The sequence below is a fragment of the Hyla sarda genome, chromosome 12 (genome assembly GCF_029499605.1).
Source record: "Hyla sarda isolate aHylSar1 chromosome 12, aHylSar1.hap1, whole genome shotgun sequence".
NCBI classification, from domain to species: Eukaryota; Metazoa; Chordata; class Amphibia; order Anura; family Hylidae; genus Hyla; species Hyla sarda.
Window position 1 is genome coordinate 80599369 of NC_079200.1, and position 22040 is coordinate 80621408.

Consider the following 22040-nt stretch of genomic DNA (forward strand, 5'->3'; position numbering starts at 1 on the left):
ATTAACAGGTACAAAAAAGTGCACTACTTAGATGTAGGCATTTGGTATGCACGCATGAGGGCAAAAAAAATGCGCTACAGTACACTTGCAAAACATATTTTTGTAAAACACCAGCTGTTGATTACTTTTGCCTGGACTTTCCCAGTATCTAGACTTGTTACAGATTTACAGCTACAAAATATTAGACTGCTTTGATGTAGGTATGTGGTATGCACATATGAGGGCAGAAAAGTGCTCTACTTATTTTTGCACAGCAGCAGGACACAACAGTGCAGCACCACAAAAAAAAAAAATTTACCCTGTCACAGAGTATTAAGAATGGTGTGAACTTCTGGTTATTATACAGTGCATAGTGAAAGTATTCGGCCCCCTTGAACTTTTCGACCTTTTGCCACATTTCAGGCTTCAAACATAAAGATATAAAACTGTAATTGTTTGTGAAGAATCAACTACAAGTGGGACACAATCATGAAGTGGAACGAAATTTATTGGATATTTCAAATTTGTTAACAAATAAAAAACTGAAAAATTGGGCGTGCAAAATTATTCAGCCCTTTTACTTTCAGTGCAGCAAACTCTCTCCAGAAGTTCAATGAGGATTTCTGAATGATCCAATGTTGACCTAAATGACTAATGATGATAAATAGAACCCACCTGTGTGTAATCAATTCTCCATATAAATGCACCTGCACTGTGATAGTCTCAGAGGTCCGTTTAAAGCGCAGAGAGTATCATGAAGAACACGGAACACACCAGGCAGGTCCGAGATACTGTTGTGGAGAAGTTTAAAGCCGGATTTGGATACAAAAAGATTTCCCAAGCTTTAAACATCCCAAGGAGCACTGTGCAAGCGATAATATTGAAATGGAAGGAGTATCAGACCACTGCAAATCTACGAAGACCTCTAAACTTTCAGCTCATACAAGGAGAAGACTGAGCAGAGATGCAGCCAAGAGGCCCATGATCACTCTGGATGAACTGCATAGATCTACAGCTGAGGTGGGAGACTCTGTCCATAGGACAACAATCAGTCGTATACTGCACAAATCTGGCCTTTATGGAAGAGTGGCAAGAAGAAAGCCATTTCTTAAAAATATCCATAAAAAGTGTTGTTTAAAGTTTGCCACAAGCCACCTGGGAGACGCACCAAACATGTGGAGGAAGGTGCTCTGGTCAGATGAAACCAAAATCGAACTTTTTGGCAACAATGAAAAACGTTATGTTTGACGTAAAAGCAACACAGCTCATCACCCTGAACACACCATCCCCACTGTCAAACATGGTGGTGGCAGCATCATGGTTTGGGCCTGCTTTTCTTCAGCAGGGACAGGGAAGATGGTTAAAATTGATGGGAAGATTGATTGAGCCAAATACAGGACCATTCTGGAAGAAAACCTGATGGAGTCTGCAAAAGACCTGAGGCTGGGACGGAGATTTGTCTTCCAACAAGACAATGATCCAAAACATAAAGCAAAATCTACAATGGTTCACAAATAAACATATCCAGGTGTTAGAATGGCCAAGTCAAAGTCCAGACCTGAATCCAATCGAGAATCTGTGGAAAGAACTGAAAACTGCTTTTCACAAACTCTCTCCATCCAACCTCACTGAGCTCGAGCTGTTTTGCAAGGAGGAATGGGCAAAAATTTCAGTCTCTCGATGTTCAAAACTGATAGAGACATACCCAACGCGACTTACAGCTGTAATCGCAGCAAAAGGTGGTGCTACAAAGTATTAACTTAAGGGGGCTGAATAATTTTGCACGCCCCAATTTTTTCAGTTTTTTATTTGTTAAAAAAGTTTGAAATATCCAATAAATTTCGTTCCACTTCATGATTGTGTCCCACTTGTTGTTGATTCTTAACAAAATACAGTTTTATATCTTTATATTTGAAGCCTGAAATGTGGCAAAAGGTTGAAAATTTCAGGGTGGCCGAATACTTTCACTATGCACTGTACCATCTACAGACTAGTATAAGCAGCAGATGATTTCTTGTGGGGAAAAAATACACAGAATTGCGCTGAAAAATCATTCCTTTGATACGGTTCATGAAGTTAAGGCAGCTTGTTGAATATGTATGAGGCAACGAAAAGCTATTTGCCCCTCTCTGATAAAATGCTGAATATAGTTACTGGGAAATTTATGGCTAGCGTAAAAATCTTTCTCTGTGACAACAAGCAAAGTACTGCACTGCTCTCTGTCCACAACGCTGATGTGACTAGCAGTTGGAAGTGGAACGCTGCGGTATGATCAATTCAGCGGGTCTGTGTAACACACAGAGACACGCAGCCGTCCTATCTCTCTGCAGTGAATGGCATGAAATGAGCAGCCGCAAATTGGCTGCTGACATCACAGGGGTCAATGAATGCTGATAGGCTGCATCCTGCATGTGATTCAGGGTCATCCCACCTACCTCCCTTCCCGCCTTGCCTTCCCAGCATCCCCTGCCCCATGTACTGACATGTGGATCCGCCATTTTAGGTGTCCTGGAGCCTGGAATGCTGTAAAATGGAGTGTAATGAAGCGATTTGCGCAATAGAATCGCGGAGATATTCGCATTCATTGCGAATTCGGATTCGTCTGCTTCAATTCGCTCATCTCTAGTTATGACATAACTTGCTTGGCCATCTCATCCTTACTACAGCAAAACGTGCTCTGGTGCGTCTTGCTGTTTAGTTTCTTCAGTAGTTCTATATCCTCCAGTCACCTATGTTCCTGTATTCCCCAACTTTAAAGTGTACCTTTTGTCAACAAAAATGTTTTATGCAATGTAGATTAATACCATTAAATGTATATTTGTAATATACATTGGTTAAGAGAATATGTACATTTTGTCCCTGCAGCTAATGCCTGTGTGTATCTATGAGGAGTCCAAATACAGGAAGTGAGGGTGGACAAGCAGGGCTCTGTGCACTGAGGCTCTGTGACATGCTATGGGCTCACACATGATAATGATTGACAAGCCAGAGACCTGCACAAAGCCCTGCTTGTCCTGGCCTCACTTCCTGTATTTGGACTCCTCACAAAGACACACAGGCAATATCTGCAGAGACAGCATTTTTTTCAGCCAAAAATATATAAATTTTTTAACCAATGTATATTACAAATAAACATATACACTATATATATATATATATATATATATATATATATATATATATATATATATATATATATATATATATTTGTATGTTATCTACATTATATAAAAAGTTTTTGTTGACGACAGGTACACAGGAAATGACTGACCATTTTTCATGTGAGACCTTGTTTTCTACTGTTAGTCAAAGATCTTTAACACATTGATTAAGCATAAAATCACCAGTAACATATAGGAAGTCAAAGCGATCATCTTGTGTATGGATTACACTGCTGGGTTTCAAGCTGCATCACTTGTTTATGGCAAACACTGCCTCGAGCACTGGGTAGTAAAATAGGAAATAACACTGAAATAAACTGATGCATCCTTATCACTGAAACACTTTTTCCCTGCACTGTGGATGTTTGTTCAATGGCCCAGATTTATCAAACTGTGTAAGAGAAAAAATAGAGGGATTTTCCCACAGCGACCAATCACAGCTCAGCTAACGAGCTAAGGTAAAGTGAAAGCTGAGTTTGGTTGCTATGGGAAAATCACTCTATTTTTCTTTCTCTCAGTTTGATAAATCTGGGCCAATGTGTTCAGTAAAATATATAAATGATTCAACTGTCTGTGTGCAATTAGTTTAGGTACAATGTGTTTGTAAATAAACTAATAACACATAAATTGTGACTTCAGATAACAATCAAACATATTAATTGTGATAAAAAAAATCAGTGATTTCACTTACTTTTTTTTATTCAACTGTATCCTTATTACAGATGAGAATAGAGGTTGAAGTTTCTATTTTTAAGGACATGTTCATCAATGTTTGGCAATCCAGCTTGGTTTGGCTGGATCAAAAAGATGCTGCATGCAGTGTTTTTCAATTTAATGCAAAAAAATACGCTCTATTGTCTATAGGTTCAGTTTTAGAATATGGGACACTGGTTGGGAGGCCAATAGATCCAGCTCATTTCATCAGGTATTCCTATTCGGAGTGGCTGTGGATCTCCAGACATATGTGAACATGGCCACAGTTTTTCTTTTTAGGTAATACATTTTGACTAAAAAATGTTTGTGCTTCTCTACTGTACATTGATCTTATGTTTTGTATGTCTAGGAACGGCGTACATTTACGGCATGCAGCATGCTACCGGAAATTTCATCATCATCATGGATGCCGACCTGTCACACCATGTATGTATTATTCACAGTCTACTAGTTTGTGATTTAGGATAGTTCACCAGTCAGTTGTCAATCTCTAAGAATATCATTTACATACAGTAAATGGTTTAACAAACACAATTCAAATGATTATTCTTATACATGAAAAAAAATGTAATCTTTTTAATGTTTATCTCATATTTTTTGTGTTTTTCCTTCCAGCCTAAATTCATCCCAGAGTTCATCAAGTGAGTACAGTATTCATTTTTATGTATTGCAGCACATTGGGGAAGATTTATCAAAACCTGTCCAGTTGAAAAGAAATTAGGAGAGAAATTAGACTGCTCTGGTAAGGTCAGTTTATAGGCGAAGGGTCAGTTCACACATGCATATTTTTTTGCTGCAGATTTGCTGTCACAGATTTTGCTACCTATGTAAGTAAATGGGCAACAAAATCTGCAGCAAAAATATGCACCTCTGAACAGTGGAAGGATCAGGATGCCCCTGCAGCATAAACTATTTCAGTAGATGAATAGATTTAAGTAGTGGAGAATTTCATACTTCATCCCACATGATGTATTCTGATCTTGTGGGAGGTAACTGAGACATAGGGGGAGAGTGGGACATGAGTGGAGAAAAAAATATTGCAAGAAGTAATTTCTCTACTCAAAAATCCTGCAAAACAGCTTATACCAGAAGAAAACCAGAGCCATCCACTTAACCCCTTAAGGACTCAGCCCATTTGGACCTTAAGGACTCAGACAATTTTATTTTTACGTTTTCGTTTTTTCCTCCTTCCGTTCAAAAAATCATAACTCTTTTATATTTTAATCCACAGACTAGTATCAGGGCTTGTTTTTTGCGCGACCAGTTGTCCGTTGTAATGCCATCACTCACTTTATCATAAAATGTATGGCGCAACCAAAAAAATACTATTTGTGTGGGGAAATTAAAAAGGAAACCGCAATTTTGCTAATTTTGGAAGGTTTTGTTTTCACGCCGTACAATTTATGGTAAAAATGACGTGTTTTTTATTCTTTGAGTCAATACGATTAAAATGATACCCATGATTATACACTTTTCTATTACTGTTGCGCTTAAAAAAAATCGCAAACTTTTTAACCAAATTAGTACGTTTAAAATCCCCCTATTTTGAAGACCTATAACTTTTTCATTTTTCCGTATAAGCGGTGGTATGAGGGCTAATTTTTTGCGCCGTGATCTGTACTTTTTATTAATACCATATTTGCTTATACAAAACTTTTATTACATTTTTTATAAAAAAAAATTTGGAATAAAATGTTATAAAAAAAGCAGCTATTTTGGACTTTAATTTTTTAATTTTTTTTTTTGTTACGTTCACGCCGTTCACTGTACGGGATCATTTACATTTTATTTTAATAGTTCGGATATTTACGCACGCGGCGATACCAAATATGTATATAAAAAATTTTTTTTACACTTTTTGGGTATAAAATAGGGAAAATGGGACAATTTAAGTTTTTATTGGGCGAGGGGGGTTTTCAATTTTTTTTTTTAATTTTTTTTACTTTTTTTACTTTTATTTTTACACTTTAATAGTCCCCATAGGGGACTATTTAAAGCAATCACTCGATTGCTAATCCTGTTCAGTTCTATGTATAGGACATAGCACTGATCATGGTTATCGGTCATCTTCTGCTCTGGTCTGCGGGAAGGCAGATCAGAGCAGAAGACTCCCGGAAGACAGCGGAGGCAGGTGAGGGGACCTCCGTCTGCCGTGCAAGATGATCGGATCGCCACGGCAGCGCTGCGGGCGATCTGATCACCCTGTTAAGTGACCGCGATGCTGCAGATGTCATGATCGGTATTGATCACGGCATCTGAGGGGTTAATGGCGGACATCCGCGGGATCGCTCCATTGGCCGCGGTTATGCTCAGGACGTAAATGTACGTCCTGGTGCGTTAAGTACCACGTCACCAGGACGTACATTTACATCCTGCATCGTTAAGGGGTTAAAGGGGTCCTCTGGTGAAAAACTTTTTTTTAAACAACTGGTGCCAGAAAGTTAAACAGATTTGTAAATTACTTCTATTAAAAAATCTTAATCCTTCCTGTACTTATTAGCTGCTGAATACTACAGTGGAAATTATTTTCCGTTTGAAACACAGAGCTGTCTGCTGACATCATGAGCACAGTGCTCTCTGCTGACATCTCTGTCCATTTTATGAACTGTCCAGAACAGCATATGTTTGCTATGGGGATTTCCTTTTACCCTGGACAGTTCTTAAAATGGACAGAGATGTCAGCAGAGAGCACTGTGCTCATGATGTCAGCAGACAGCTCTGTGTTTCAAACGGAAAATAATTTCCACTGTAGTATTCAGCAGCTAATAAGTACAGGAAGGATTAAGATTTTTTAATAGAAGTAATTTACAAATCTGTTTAACTTTCTGGCACCAGATGATTTAAAAGAAAAGTATTTTTACCGCTTTAAGCTGGGTTCACACTACGGAATTTCTGGCAGTAGAATGCGGGTACTGGCCCCATAGACTTCAATATCTGTGGATTCCGCCTTAAGAATAAAAAAGACCATTCTTTTGGGAGTGGAGTTTCAGCAGCAGAACATCCACCGCTGAAATTCCGTAGTGTGCACTGTGCAGTAGAATCCCATTGACAGGAATTGAAAATTCTGGTGCAGCAGAATCCCTTTGCTAAGGAAAATTCTGGTCGGAAATTCCTTAATGTAAACTTGGCCTTCAAGCCAGTGGGATCTGTCGAGACCCGTTGATGTCCATTGTGCAGTGGATGATTCAGCTGTTGTGTTTTTTTTTTATATATATATATATATATATATATATATATATATATATATATATATATAATATATATATATATTTTTTTTTTTTTACATGTCTTTCTAATGGAGCTTCAATGCAAATGTGAATAAGCAATTACATAGTGGAAAGGGCAGGGTCCTCCAGCAGCAGAGTGGAGTGTGCTGATCTTGTGAGTCAGGGACCTATTGCAAAGGTTGGCAACAGGTGCGGCTGATTGCAATAGGACAACATGAATGATTCAGTGGTCGTTAATTCGCCACCTAGATTTTTCCTTACACAGGTCTATATGAGGGCTGTTTTTTTTTTTTTTTTTTTTTATTTTATTTTCATACACTTTTTTACATTTTTTTTAATTTAAAATGGGAAACGAGAATGATTTTATATATAATTTCTTTACCCTTTATAATGGCGGACATTGACTGTGAGTGCACGGCTGCTGATAGCAGCCTTCACTCACAGTCTATGAAGCAAGTGCAGCTCCTGCACTCGCTTCATAGACAGAATGCAGCTCAGGACATATATGTATGCCGTGTTGCATTAAATAGCAGGGCATGAGGACGTACATTTATGTCCATTGTCGTTAAGACAGACTCAGACCATCTAATAAGGCTTTTACATACTAAAAGGAGCAGGGACGTCATAAGTATTTTGGGATGAGTTTCCTGAAATTAGGGTAGACTTATCCACTGTTCCGTGTATTCAATACAGTAAAGAATGTGTGTAGACTGACATGTCAAGTTTCTTTTATATGACCGTAACGTCACTGTATTTTTGCAGAAAACAGAAGGAAGGCAACTTTGACATTGTGTCTGGGACCCGATACAGTGGAAATGGAGGTGTTTACGGTTGGGACCTAAAGAGGAAGCTTATCAGGTCAGCGGAGAACCCTTAGTATGCTCTTATTTCTTACATCATTGATGTTTAAATCATTTTGGTCTTCTTTCTTAACTCCAATAGTCGAGGAGCGAACTTTCTTACTCAGGTCTTACTGCGCCCTGGAGCCTCCGACTTGACTGGAAGTTTTAGGTTGGTGAATGCATATTTTGTTATTATTGATAATTCTTGGTGAATGTAACATCATGTTTTGTAATGGTTATTGCAGCCACCACATACCGAGCCACAGAGCCAAACATGCTCTCCTCAGGTGTGCAACCTGCATTGCTCCATGCCTGACCTTTATAGGGGTTATATAGACACCAACATTTTTTTATATCTTAGCAAGTGGTGGCATAAAAAAAAAAACAAAGTACCTGGGTCCCCCACATTTGTTAAGGTGATGTATTTTGGTTCCCCCACTTGTCATTCTTCTTTCTACTTCTGAGACGGACTGTTTTCTCCAGTGATGGCCCGCTCAGAGGCCGGAATTCCACTGAGGATTTTATTGCAAAAACGCCAATTTTCCTGCCAATTTTCCGCAGAAAAAAACACAGCGTCCAGATGTTAGCTACAAGTCAATAGTAAACTGCAAAATGCCAGATCCACTTGGCGTTTTTCAGTTTTGTGTTTTTTTATCCTTTTGGCGTTTTTCACCAATTTTGGGCTCAAAGGCTGGTTTTTCAAAATGCCCAACAAAATATAGTTTGTCGTTGTTTGCACAGAAATTGTGGCGTTTTCCTCCCATAGAAGTCTATGGGAGAGCAAAAAGGCCAAGAAAAACGCCATGTTGGTTTTTGCGGGCGTTTTTTTTTTTTGTTTGTTTTTTTTAACTTTAGCGATCCAAAAAAGTGATGGAGATACCTTTTTTTATAAAAATTTCGTAGGGTACAATTAAAAAAATATATATATATCAAAAACATATAGTAGTGAAGGAAAAATTGTATTTAACTAAATCTATCTTTTTTTTTTATAACAAAATTTTTATTCATTTTTAAACAGGGATCAATTTACAGTATGTGGGCGGGCAGGGCACCAAAAATGTAGCCAACAATAATAAAAATGCTGTGTGGGTGTTATTAATTTTCCCCCCAACATTTTTTTAGGTAGTAATACTACTCCCAGCATGGAACACACTGTTCCATGATGGGAGTAGTAGTACCTGTACTAATTGACAGATCGCCCGTCGCGATCCTCCTGTATAATTTATGGATGCGGCCAGCCGCTCTACTATGGTCCCCTGCACTGCCGTATATATACGTCAGTGCAGGAGACCATAGAAGAGTTGCCGGCCGCATCTATACATTATACAGGAGGATCACAGCGGGTGTTCAGTAGTGAGATTCTCTGTGATCTTTCCTTAACTGCAAGTACTACTACTCCCAACATGGAGCACACTCTGCTCCATGCTGGGAGCTGTTGTACCTGCATTAATAGCCAGATCGCAACAGGTGTCAGAAGTTACACTCGCTGCGATCTGTCTATTAATGCAGGTACTACATCTCCCAGCATTGAGCAGAGTGTGTTCCATGTTGGGAGTAGTAGTACTTGAAGTTAAGGATAGATCACAGTGGGTATCACTCCTGACACCCATGGCGATCGTCCTATCTATTGCAGAGATGCGGAGCGGCTTTCTCCTGCGCGTATATACACAGCAGTGCAGGGGACCATTGAAGAGGGGCCGACCGCATCTATAAATTACACAGAAGGATCGCAACGGACCCGGAGTGATTTGTCAATTAGTACAGGTACTACTATTCCCATCATGGAACAGTGTGTTCCATGCTGGCAGCAGTAGTACTACCTAAAAAATTAAGTGAAAAACACACAAACTACATTTTTATTATTGTCTGCTACATTTTTAGTGCCCTGCCCGCACACATAAATTGATCCATGTTTTTAAAATTTATAAAAATCTCATTATAAAAAAGAAAAATTTTGTTGTATCTTTTTTTTTATTTTTTTAATGGTCCCCAACGAATTTTTATTAAAAAAAAAAAAAAGTATCTCCATCACTTTTTTGGATCGCTAAAGTCCAAAAAAAGAATAAAAACCGTCTGCAAAAACGACAAAGTTAAAACCCACATGTCGTTTTTCTTGGCGTTTTTTTTTTTTTTTACTCCCATAGACTTCTATGGGTGAAAAACGCCATGATTTCAGGGAATTTTTTTTTCTTCTTTTGTGATTTCTCATTGATTTACAACTAACATCTGGCCGCAACGTTTTTTTCAATGAAAAAGGCCATGGGGGCCGTTTTGGTATTTTTTTGGGGGGAAAACTAACAAAAAAACTATTAGAAACTTAGCCTTAGGGAAGGAGGTTAAATGATCTTTATTAACTTTTTTTTCACACTTTTTTTATGAAATGTTATAGCCCCCTCTAGTGGCTATAATACTGCGCACAGTGATCTTCTACACAGATCACTGCCATGCATTAACATGGCAATGATCAGTGTTATCGGCGGTTGATTGCTCAAGACTGGATTGGCTCATTCGCCGATCGGACGCGCCGGAGGCAGGTAACAGACCCTCCGCTTGCGTTCTAGCTGATCAGGACATCGCGATTTCACCACGATGGTCTCGATCATCCCGACTGAGCTGCTGCTTCTAAAGGGTTAATAGCGCATGGCACAACGATCGGTGCCCACGTTATAGACCAGGTGCAGGGCGTACAGGTACGCCCTGCATCCTTAAGAGGTTATTGAGGACCATAATACAAACAAATTACTGAAAGGGGCACTGTTCCTAAATGGGTATTGTAGTGGGAAAAGAAATACTGAAATGGGGAGGAGGGGGGCAAAACAGGATTATAGTGGGAAAAATGAAGGGAAAGGGGTGCTTAAGAGGGCAAAGGGGTGCTTAAGAGGGCAAAGGGGTGCTTAAGAGGGCAAAGGGGCCAATGTTCATAAGTGGGGGACAGAAAGGGTGAAATTACTGAGGATGATGTTGGAGTGGGGCAGAGAGGGCAAAATTGCTTAGTGGGGGACTAAAGTGGGAGGTATTACTAAATGTGGGCCAAAGGTAACAATGTTACTAACTAGGTGCTAAAGGAGGCATTATTATTGATGGGATACAGAGGAGAAATTATTGCTTGCTAAATGGGGCAGATAAGGCCACAAAAATGTTTGCCATTACTGTGTGCAACACAATGTGATCGTTATATTTTAATCTGCGTTTTAATAGATGAAGATTTTGTTTAGAAGTGTGGGTGTGCAGACAGACCCTACAATGTTTGTCAAGCAGTTTCTACAGAAACTAGGCTGGGAGAAGTCTGGCGGTCTGGGCCAGATGGAAAAGATGGCAAATGTGAATTACTCCAATCAGAGAAGACTTGATGTACCTGCACTCTAATTGTTGTAACACAGTCTGCAGAACTTTTGTGAAGAGCTGGTGTTAACCATTATATGATCACAGTATTGGGGGGATATTGGTTTGTATATAGTGATTTTTATTCAGTATCAGTATGGTGGTATCATTCAGTCAGTGTATGGTAGAAATATGTGGTAATAGTGTAATGGTGTAATTTTGGTTATTTTATAAAATGTCATTTTGATATTGTTTGCTTTTATTTATATATATGGCAATTAATGTTTTCTCCTTGCGTAGTAACTTTGGTCACTTTGACTGTATTATTTAGCAGTATATTATACATTGGTGCAAATAATTTGTAGGTCCTGCAGCAGTGATTTTTGTTAGACATTGTAACCAGAGACACCCCTGCTAGTGTCATAATGTGCTGGTCTTATTTTAAAAGTTTGCTATGGGGATGGCCTTTTATGCCTATTTAGTCTAGTTAATGTTAACATTTTAACAGGTTAACATTTATGAAGAAATGGCTGCTGAGATTACAGAGAATTGTCTTCACTGGATACAGTGCCAAGAAATCCACAGCACTAAGCCTGTTTCTATTCACTGACATCAGGCAGAGATCTTTAATGTGACAAACTTATGATTGCAAAGTACAGTAAGGCTTCTTTCACACTACTGTCATGTTCCTGCATTTTGACAGCAGTTTTTCTGATGAAAAAATAGACAAAATAACTGAACATAATGGATGCTAACGGATGACCAATTTCCTTCATTTTAACGGCATTCTATCAAAATAACATATATGTTCCATCCATTATCACCCGTTATTTCATCTGTCATGCACAGTTATAGTCCGTTCTTTTATGTCAGTTTTAACCCTAAGAGTTTTCTAGGACATTATTTCCACATCCTTTCATATCCATTTGCATTGTAAGCATTAGTTTCTCTAATTATCTGTAGACTTGGATGATTTTTGTAGGACATTATTTTCACATCTCTTCATACCCTTCTGCATTATATTCACCTCTTTTGGTTTTTCTGTGCAGTGTTTCATTTTAACAATGTCAATGCTATGTGTTCTCTGTTTATATAGGCTTTATAAGAAAGAAGTTCTGCAAAAGCTGGTGGATCACTGTGTGTCCAAAGGATATGTATTCCAGATGGAGATGATCGTGCGAGCTCGGCAATTTAAGTACACAATAGGAGAGGTATAGTCACAATGTCAACAAAAATATTTGGCTCTCTAGTGATTCACACAGTATGAAATTAAATTGGCATCTGAACCGACCTGAATATGCAACATCCTTCTAGGAACCATGCAGCTATATGTCTATACAAACTAATAGGATAACATAGGTGAAGTAAAGACAGGGCAGGAAAATTCACAGCTGTAAACCATGTGAATGATTCTAGATTAAAAGGCGTGTCCTTTTCATGTACTACAGCTCTCCTGTTAAAAGGGAATCTGTCATCAGTATCACCCACAATAACCTGCTGGTACAGGCTTGTAGTGCAGGCGACACTGATGAAAATGAAACTAACCACAGGCCGATCTGTGGCCCCATTTGCCGTTATCCTCCTATTTGATTGGTGCACGGACAGCGCTCTAGGAGCTCGATGATGTCATAGCTGGTGCCTTCTCAAGCCTGCTCGCAGCCGGGTGGCGTGAGGAAGCAGGAGCCGTGACGTCAGCGTGCTCCTGGAGCGCTGCCCGTGCACCTAGCCTGCTGATTATCATCATCCGAAAAAGAAGGATAACAGGTGAATGGACCACAGATCGGCCTGTGGTAAGTATTATTTTAATCCGTGTCACCTGCACTACAAGCCTGTACCAACAGGTTGTGTGGTTGACACTGATGACAGATTCTGTTTAATAGTTTTTAGATAGAATGTCAAATTTGCAGTGGAGACTGACACATAGCGGTAAGTGAGGGATTGATAGCTCGATGACAACCCTGTTATCAGCAGTTGGGGCTTATAGGTACATGTTAGTTGTTTGTATGTATCTTTCTCATCAGTCTGGGACATGAGTAGTGACGCTTTGTGCTTACTTTTGAATTTAAAGGGGTATTTCGGTGGAATCCCTTTTTAAATCAACTGGTGCCAGGAAGTTAAACAGATTTGTAAAAGTACTTCTTTTTAAAAATCTTAATCCTTCCAGTACTTATCAGCTGCTGTATACTACAGAGGAAGTTCTTTTATTTATGAATTTCTTTTCTGTCTGACCACAAGTGCTTTCTCCTGACACCTCTGTTCATGTCAGGAACTGTCTAGAGCTCTGGACAGTTCCTAAAATGGACAGAGGTGTCATCAGAGAGCACTGTGGTCAGACAGAAAGAAAATTCAAAAAGAAAAGAACTTCCTTTGGAGCATATAGCATCTGAAAAGTACTGGAAGGATTAAGATTTTTAAATAGAAGTCATTTACAAATCTGTTTAACTTCCTGGCACCAGTTTATTTAAAAAAAAATAAAAAATTCTAGGGGAGTACCCTTTAATGTAATACTGACTCCTTTCCTTTTTATTGTTCTTTAGGTGCCGATTTCCTTTGTGGATCGTGTCTATGGAGAGTCCAAGCTTGGGGGTAATGAAATTGTCTCCTTCTTAAAGGGACTGTTAACCTTATTTGCCACCACATGAGTCGGGACAGAAGATGACGTCCACCACCTTCAGGAGAGATCACATTTTCTCCTTCATTTTTCTTTTGGGAAAAACTTTAATCTGACTAAATCGAAGTTTTTACATCTAATGGTGACAGAGTAAGATGATGTCAAATAGACAGATGAAGAAATATATAGAATATTTTGTAAATTCCTTTTTTTCACCTCTATTTTTTGTTTGTTTGTTTTTTGGTGAAAAAAATGTATGACCGAACTAGGAATGAAAACACAGACCCAGGCTCATTCCACATCCTGGTGTTTTTTGGAATTATATAAAGTTTAATCATATATTGTAAAATTCTGTTACTCTTTATAATAGTTATCAGGCCTCTCATGGTACACAGGCTCCCCCACCAGCAGACATTATTCCAGCAAACCTGTGCGGCCATACTAAAATCTCAACTAATTCGCAGCTAGTGGAGATTTTAACAGCAGTTTATGCTGTTTTGGCAGAGGAAAACTGCCTTAAAGTGTTCTCGCTAGTGCCAGCGGAAAAGGCAAATAATCGCACAACATCTGCAGCTAAAGCAGAAATAATGCTATTATTCACAGTTTTTACCATTGAAAAAAAAAAAGTACCTTTACCCCTGTGTTTCAAATTCTTACCCTTTCCAAGAGCTAAACGGAACCATACCTGTTTGTATCCACAGACTTAAGTCCTCCTTCCTAAAAGTGCCTATACATATGTAAGGCTAGGTTCACACTGTGGAATATCTGGGCAGAATTTCTGCCGGAGATCAAGGCGGCGGCACTAGGACCGTGCGGACTACATTGCCATCCCCATAGATGGCAATGCATTTCTGAGCAGATCTCCCAAAAGATCCTCCCAGAAATGAATTGCAGTCTATGGGGGCAGCAATGCAGTTTGCTCGGTCCTAGCGCCGCCGGCTCGATCTCTGGCAGAAATTCTTCCCAGAAATTCTGCAGTGTGAACCCAGCCTAAGACGCACAAACTGATTTTGGCAGGAACAGCTACCCATCTATTGTGTATAGGGGAAGTCTGACTTTTATCCACAAGATGATGTTTGGTGAAAAAAGCATATTGAATGCTTTGGTTTGTCAAAGGAGATGGGCTAGCCAACAGAGGATACTGATTTCTGGAGGAGGTGACAGAGGCTTTTCATTGAGAACACATGCACACTCAGCTGAGCCTGGTGTTCATGTGTATGATGGGTTGGGAGTAATAGCTGATGGCTGAATAAGCATTTGCCCACAAGCAATTTTAAAGTGTATGGCCATTTTTAGGGTATGTTCACATGAGCAAAAACTTCCTCAAAAAAAGTGTGGTTTCCATCTCCCATTGACTTCAACATGGAATGTTTAAAAACCATGTGATTTCCAAAAAACAGCATTGAAAAAAAGTGAAGTGTTTCTGTTTGGAAGCTCACATTGAAATCAGTGGGAGCTTGAAAAAAATAAAAAAAAAGCCACATAAAAAATTAAAATCAGCACCAACTCCAACCATACTGAATTTGAGTTGTTTAAAAAAAAAAAAAAAAAAGCTTGTTTACTTGCACTATAACCAATATACTGGGTCATAGTGCGGATGAACAGCTTTAAAAAGAAAAGTCACTTGCATTAATCGCTTTAGTACTTTATACATCCGTTCTTATTTCGATCCTGTGCGCAATGGAATCAGGGTGCTTTTGCTGAACTCACCATCCTTCTCTCTATTCTCCATCTCGGTCTGCCCTCATGAGGAAAATGCAAATGTATGCTGGGTGTGAGCGCTCTTCTTTCTGAGCAGAGCACAGGCACGAATATGCCTTTGTAGCTAATACACTTGTTCCTTGTATCAATTCATAACTTTAGGATAAAATGCAACAATTGCACAAATCTCATCCCATACAAAACTTCAGGCCAGATGTTTACAGTGACTGGTGATCTTGAAATTCATATATATATAATGTTTCAAACCTTTTTATTATACAAAGATGAAATGGTAATTTACATAGTATCTGACATCTTCTTAAGGATGTATTCATACATACAGTATCTTATGCATATTTGATGCACATATTTGATTTATGACCCTTTCACACTGCCGCACATATTTTATTTAGGACCCTTTCACACTGCCGTTGTGACCCGTTACAGAATAAGGGGAGAATAGCGGGGGGGGGGGGGGAATACAGCGTTCACTTTCTTTTTTCTTTTTTTTTTTCCTCCTAAAAAACAACTACGCCAGATGGACCCCATTATAGTCAATGGGATCCATTGGGACCCGTTGTTGCCCCTTGAGCCCCGTCCCGATAAGAGCCATTAAAGGCATCAAAGAGGTATTCCGGCTTTATACATCTTATCCCCTAGCCAAAGGGGATAAGATGTATGATCGCAGTGGCCCTTCCGCTGGGGACCCCCGCGATGTTGGTGCAGTCCCTGGCATTCTGTGCCGGGCGCTGCCTCCGAGACGGGGACTTGATGTCATGGCCACGCCCCCTCCATGTCTATAGTCGTCACACCCCCTCCCATAGACATGAATGGAGGGGGCGTGGCGTGATGTCACTAGAGGGCATGGCTCGTCTCGGAGGCAGCGCCCGACACAGAATGCCGGGGCTCTACCGACATCGTGGGGGTCCCCACCAGCGGGACCCCTGCGATCATACATCTTATCCCCTATCCTTTGGATGGGGGATAAGATTTATAAAGCCGAAATATTCCTTTAAAGCTGAAGATTTGATGCTTTGTTCAGTCATTTAGTTTACATTAAATTCTGCAGCTTCAAATCCTGCTCATCAAATATGCGCAGGATACTGTACGTGTGAATACACCCTAAGGGTGTTCTTCAGTATTATAAAAACAGCTGATTTCTTCCAAAAACATCACCGTACCTGTCCTTAGTTTGTGTGTAGTATTGCAGCCCAGTTCCATTGAAGTGAATGGAACCAAGTTGTAATACCACACACAACCTAAGGGCAGGAGTGGTGCTGTTTATAGAAGAAATTACCTATTTTTGTTTTTATATTCCCAGATAACCCTTTAATATTCTATCTTTAGGCTTTTCTAGAGGTGTTTAATACTATAAACTCCATAATAGGGTGGTATTATCTTTCTTTTAGGAACTGGTCACATGTTCCCTCCCACCCAATGAGTTTAGATATAATCATCTACTGGAAAACAGTGGGACACTCACCTACTTTTGTGTGTATATACAGTATCTACTAGCTGAGTACCCGCTGCCCTAAATCCTGACCCCGTATCCCGTCCTCGTAGCCCAACCTCGTATCCTATCCCCGTAGCTAATCCTCATTTCTAATCCTCATACCCCGTCCTCAGGTGGAGCTGCGTTGTGGTGAAGATATTGTAAGCTGAAAATAAAAGGGGTGTGACTTAAAATGTGGGCATATCTTTGTGAGATGGGACATAGCATGCAGGGAGGGTGTGACTTGCTAACCAGACTGACTCATTCACCAGGAGATGCAGAGCGGTGCTTGTGGAGTAAGGCACCAGAAGTCCTATATACTTGTATGAGACTTGGGGAAAAAAAAATAAAAACATCCTTCACATATGGGCGCAGGTAAGGGGTTCATTTAACTATTATATATTTTTCTTTGACATAAAAGTAACATGTGACCAAGTATTATCGAAATATCATATGCTGTCCTCATATCCCATCCTCATATCCTGTCCTCAGGTGGGACTGATTTGTGATGAAGATATTGTAAGTTGAAAATAGAAGGGGACGTGGCTTTGTGGGACTGGGCGTGATTTGCAAGCTAGACCAATGTACAAAAAGGTAGAGAAAAAAAGGCTGGGGCTTAAACAGTGGGCATGTCTTTGTGAGATGGGGTGTGGCTTGCAAGCCGGACTGACACATTCACCAGGAGATGCGGAACTTGTGGAGTAAGGTACTGGAAGTCCCATATACTTGCATGGGACTTGAAACAAAAACCCATCTTTTATATAAGGGTGTAGGTAAGGGTTAATTTAACTATCATATCTATTCATTTGACATATAAGTAATATGTGTACCAGGTATTTCTGAAATATCTCCAGCCGTACGGAAGTTACAGTATGTGGGAACATACATTTCCCATAGATTTGCATGGGACTTTAAACAAAAAACCCGACTCTCACAAATGGGGATAGTTAAGGGTTAAATTTACTATCCTATATTTTTAGTGGGCATATAAGTAACATGTATCCAAGTATTATCAAAATATCTCCAGCCGTTTGGAAGTTATGCAGTAACATATATTTCCCATAGACTTGTATGGGACTTTAAACAATGACCCTGGCAAATGGGGGTGAGTAAAGGTTAAATTACCTATCCTATGTTTGTTGTTGACATATTAGTAATATGTGTGCCAAGTTTCATGTCAATACAGTCATGGCCATAAATGTTGGCACCCCTGAAAGGTTTCTACAAAATGAAGTATTTCTCATAGAAAAGGATTGCAGTAATACATGTTTTGCTATAGACGTTTATTCCCTTTGTGTGTATTAAAACAAAAGAGAATACGGCTCTCCATAGTGTGATACCTTTGTTGCACAAAGGATAACTCAGGTGGATATCGTGCTTACCGCAATGGGTTACACTCCATAAGTGGTATTGCACCCTTGATTTTTCATTGCTTCTTGTGAGCTCCCCCTTGTGGCAACCATTTGCTTTTCTAGGGACAGTATTGGGGGGTCACCTTATTTTCTTCAGTCACCCTGGGTCGGGTGTCCTTGTAGGGTTTTTGCATCCTGACGGAGGCTAAGGTCACCCATCAAGGGGGTTTTCTTGGCGTCTCTTACAATAGGATTCCCTTTTCAGACAGCGGCTTCCACGGCTAGTTCTCCGGATCCTCACATCTAGTACGAGATCTCTGTGGAAGTGTCCTTGTATGGGCATGGGTTGCACCTGATCTCATTATGCCAGACTGTAGTCTCACCTGTCACTCCTCATACCAGTAAGCCAGACAGTGGTCTGGATGGTTTCCTCAGCCACCTGTCACTCATCACACAGCTGATGTCTCTGTGGCTGGAGTTTCCGGTACCCCACTGCTGTGCGAGGTATCCAAAGGAGTGACCCGTTGTATACTATGGACCATTCCTGTAAGCCAGACAGAAGTCTGTGTGGTTTCCTCCACTGCCTGTCCCTCACCACACGGCTGGTGTATCTGTGGCAGGAGTTTCGGTACACCACTGCTGTGCGGGGTGTACGAAGAAGTGACCCAATGTGTCCCATGGACCCTGTTTGGGGTAACGGGAGATACAATATACTGCCCCTCAGCTTCCCCCGATCTCCCAGGGTGGTGGGGATACTATCCATGGCTCCTAGGCCTACCCGCCCTTCCACAGGCGACAGGGGGGCACAGTGATCACCTATCTGGCAACTGAAATTTAATGTGGATAAGTTGAGGATAATGCACCTGGGGCGTAAAAACCCTCAGGCAGAATATAGAATATTTGACACAGTCCTGACCTCAGTATCTGAGGAAAGGGATTTAGGAGTAATTATTTCAGAAGACTTAACCCCTTAAGGACCGAGGGTTTTTCCGTTTTTGCATTTTCGTTTTTCCTCCTTGCCTTTAAAAAATCCTAACTCCTTTCAATTTTACACCTAGAAATCCATATGATGGCTTATTTTTTGCGCCACCAAATTCTACTTTGTAATGACATCAGTCATTCTGCCCAAAAATCTACGGCGAAACTGAAAAAAAATCATTGTGAGACAAAATAAAAAAAAAAACACTTTTGTAACTTTTGGGGGCTTCCGTTTCTACGTAGTACATTTTTTGGTAAAAATGACACCTTATCTTTATTCTGTAGGTCAATACGATTAAAATGATATCCTACTTATATAGGTTTGATTTTTTTCGTACTTCTGGAAAAAAAATCATAACTACATGCAAGAAAATTTATACGTTTAAAATTGTCATCTTCTGACCCCTATAACTTTATTTTTCTGCGTATGAGGGCTCATTTTTTGCGCCTTGATCTGAAGTTTTTAGCGGTACCATTTTTGCATTGATAGGACTTATTGATCGCTTTTTATTCATTTTTTCATGATAAAAATTGACCAAAAATGCACTATTTTGGACTTTGGAATTTTTTTTTGCGCATACGCCATTGACCGTGCGGTTTAATTAACGATATATTTTTATAATTCGGACATTTCCACACGTGGCGATACCATATATGTTTATTTTTATTTACACTTTTTTTTTTTATGGGAAAAGGGGGGTGATTAAAACTTTTAATAGGGAAGGGGTTAAATGATCTTTATTCACTTTTTTTTCACTTTTTTTTTTTTTTGCAGTGTTATAGCTCCCATAGGGACCTATTACACTGCACACACTGATCTATTACATTGATCACTGGTTTCTCATAGGAAACCAGTGATCGATGATTCTGCCGCTTGACTGCTCATGCCTGGATCTCAGGCACTGAGCAGTCATTCGGCGATCAGACAGCGAGGAGGCAGGTAGGGATCCTCCAGCTGTCCTGTAAGCTGTTCGGGATGCCGAACAGCTCCCTGAGCTAACCGGCATGCTTTCACTTTCACCTTTTCACTTTTAGAGGCCGGGCCGTGGCCCCGCGTTATAGATCGGGAGCGGACTCATGACGTACCGGTACGTCATGTGTCCTTAAGGAGTTAAAGGTAAGAAGACAATGTAATAGAGCAGCAGGAAATGCTAGCAGAATGCTTGGATGTATAGGGAGAGGTATTAGCAGTAGAAAGAGAGAAATGCTCATGCCGCTGTACAGAACACTGGTGACACCTCACTTGGAGTATTGTGTACAGTACTGGAGGCCATATCTCCAAAAGGATATAGATACTCTAGAGAGGGTTCAAAGAAGAGCTACTAAACTAGTACATGGATTGCAGGACAAAACTTACCAGAAAAGGTTAAAGGACCTAGAGACAGAGGGGATATGATAGAGACTTTTAAATACATAAAGGGAATCAACACGGTAAAGGAGGAGAAAATATTTAAAGGGTACCTCTCATCAAATAAACTTTTGATAGATTTTAGATTAATGAATGTTGAAAAACTTTCCAATAGCATGTTAATGAAAAATATGCTTCTTTCTATTGTATTTTTCCCGATCAGTCCCATCAGCAAGCATTTCTGACTCATGCTGGAGTCCTAAACACTCAGAGCTGCCAGCCTGCTTTGTTCACAGCCAAACAGACTTCGAACAAAGCAGGCTGGCAGCTCTGAGTGTTCTCCTTTGTGAACAAATCAGACTGGCAGTTCGTAGTGTTTAGGACTCCAGCATGAGTCTGAAATGCTTGCTGCCAGGACTGATAGGGAGACCCCTAGTGGTCATTTCTTCAAAGTGGAAAATTAAATAGAAAGAAGCATATTTTTTAATAACATGCAATTGTGAAGCTTTTTGCATACATTAATCTATAATATATCAAAAGTTTTTTTTGATGAGCGGTACCCTTTAAAAGAAGAAAAACTAGCACAAGAGGACATAGTTTAAATTGTAATATCAGGAAGTATTACTTTACTGAGAGAGTAGGGATGCATGGAATAGCCTTCCTGCAGAAGTGGTCGCTGCAAATACAGTGAAGGAGTTTAAACATGCATGGGATAAGCATAAGGCTATCCTTCATATAAGATAGGGCCAGGGACTATTGATAGGATTCAGATTATTGGGCAGACTAGATGGGCCAAATGGTTCTTATCTGCCGACACATTCTATGTTTCTATCTGGCGGTCTCCTTTTAGCCAGCGCCTGGAGATGTACTTGTTCAGCCAGACTGTTATTGGCCTCCCATCTCTGGGCTGCCGCGGGCATGGTCTGGTTTCCCATACCTCACTGCTGGTGTACGGAATCTACATGAGGGTCCCTGCAGGTCCTTGGGACTGATGCCAGCTAGATTTTCATCTTCTGGATCCCCTACACCGACAGGTCGCCCATTAGTTCAGCCACACTCCTGTACCCCCCTTTCCTTTGGAGGGATTGAAGATATGACCATGTGTGTTCGGGAATCCTATACCAGTCAGCCAGATGGTGGTCTACATGGTTTACTACTATGTCGGGTCACCTACCATACACTTCCCACACCGTGGACGGAAGTTACGGTAACTCACTACCAAGGTGTAGCTCCGAGTGATACAATGTACCACATACTGGCTCGCGGGGTTTCCTCCTTTACCAGGTCTATCTCTACCTGCCTGCCGCTCTCTCG

The 22040-nt window shown here is 40.2% G+C and overlaps 1 protein-coding gene across 1 annotated transcript in view; it reads left to right on the forward strand.

Moving 5' to 3' along the window:
- The window catches only part of DPM1 (dolichyl-phosphate mannosyltransferase subunit 1, catalytic), a 44699-nt gene extending 30113 nt beyond the window's left edge, over nucleotides 1–14586 (forward strand). The window contains exons 4-9 of the mRNA XM_056548300.1: nucleotides 4204–4280; nucleotides 4470–4495; nucleotides 7844–7939; nucleotides 8024–8092; nucleotides 12341–12455; nucleotides 13782–14586. Of these exons, the coding sequence (XP_056404275.1) occupies nucleotides 4204–4280; nucleotides 4470–4495; nucleotides 7844–7939; nucleotides 8024–8092; nucleotides 12341–12455; nucleotides 13782–13886 (488 nt within the window). The 3' untranslated portion in view covers nucleotides 13887–14586. The remainder of the gene's footprint in view (nucleotides 1–4203; nucleotides 4281–4469; nucleotides 4496–7843; nucleotides 7940–8023; nucleotides 8093–12340; nucleotides 12456–13781) is intronic.
- Nucleotides 14587–22040: the final 7454 nt, after the last annotated feature.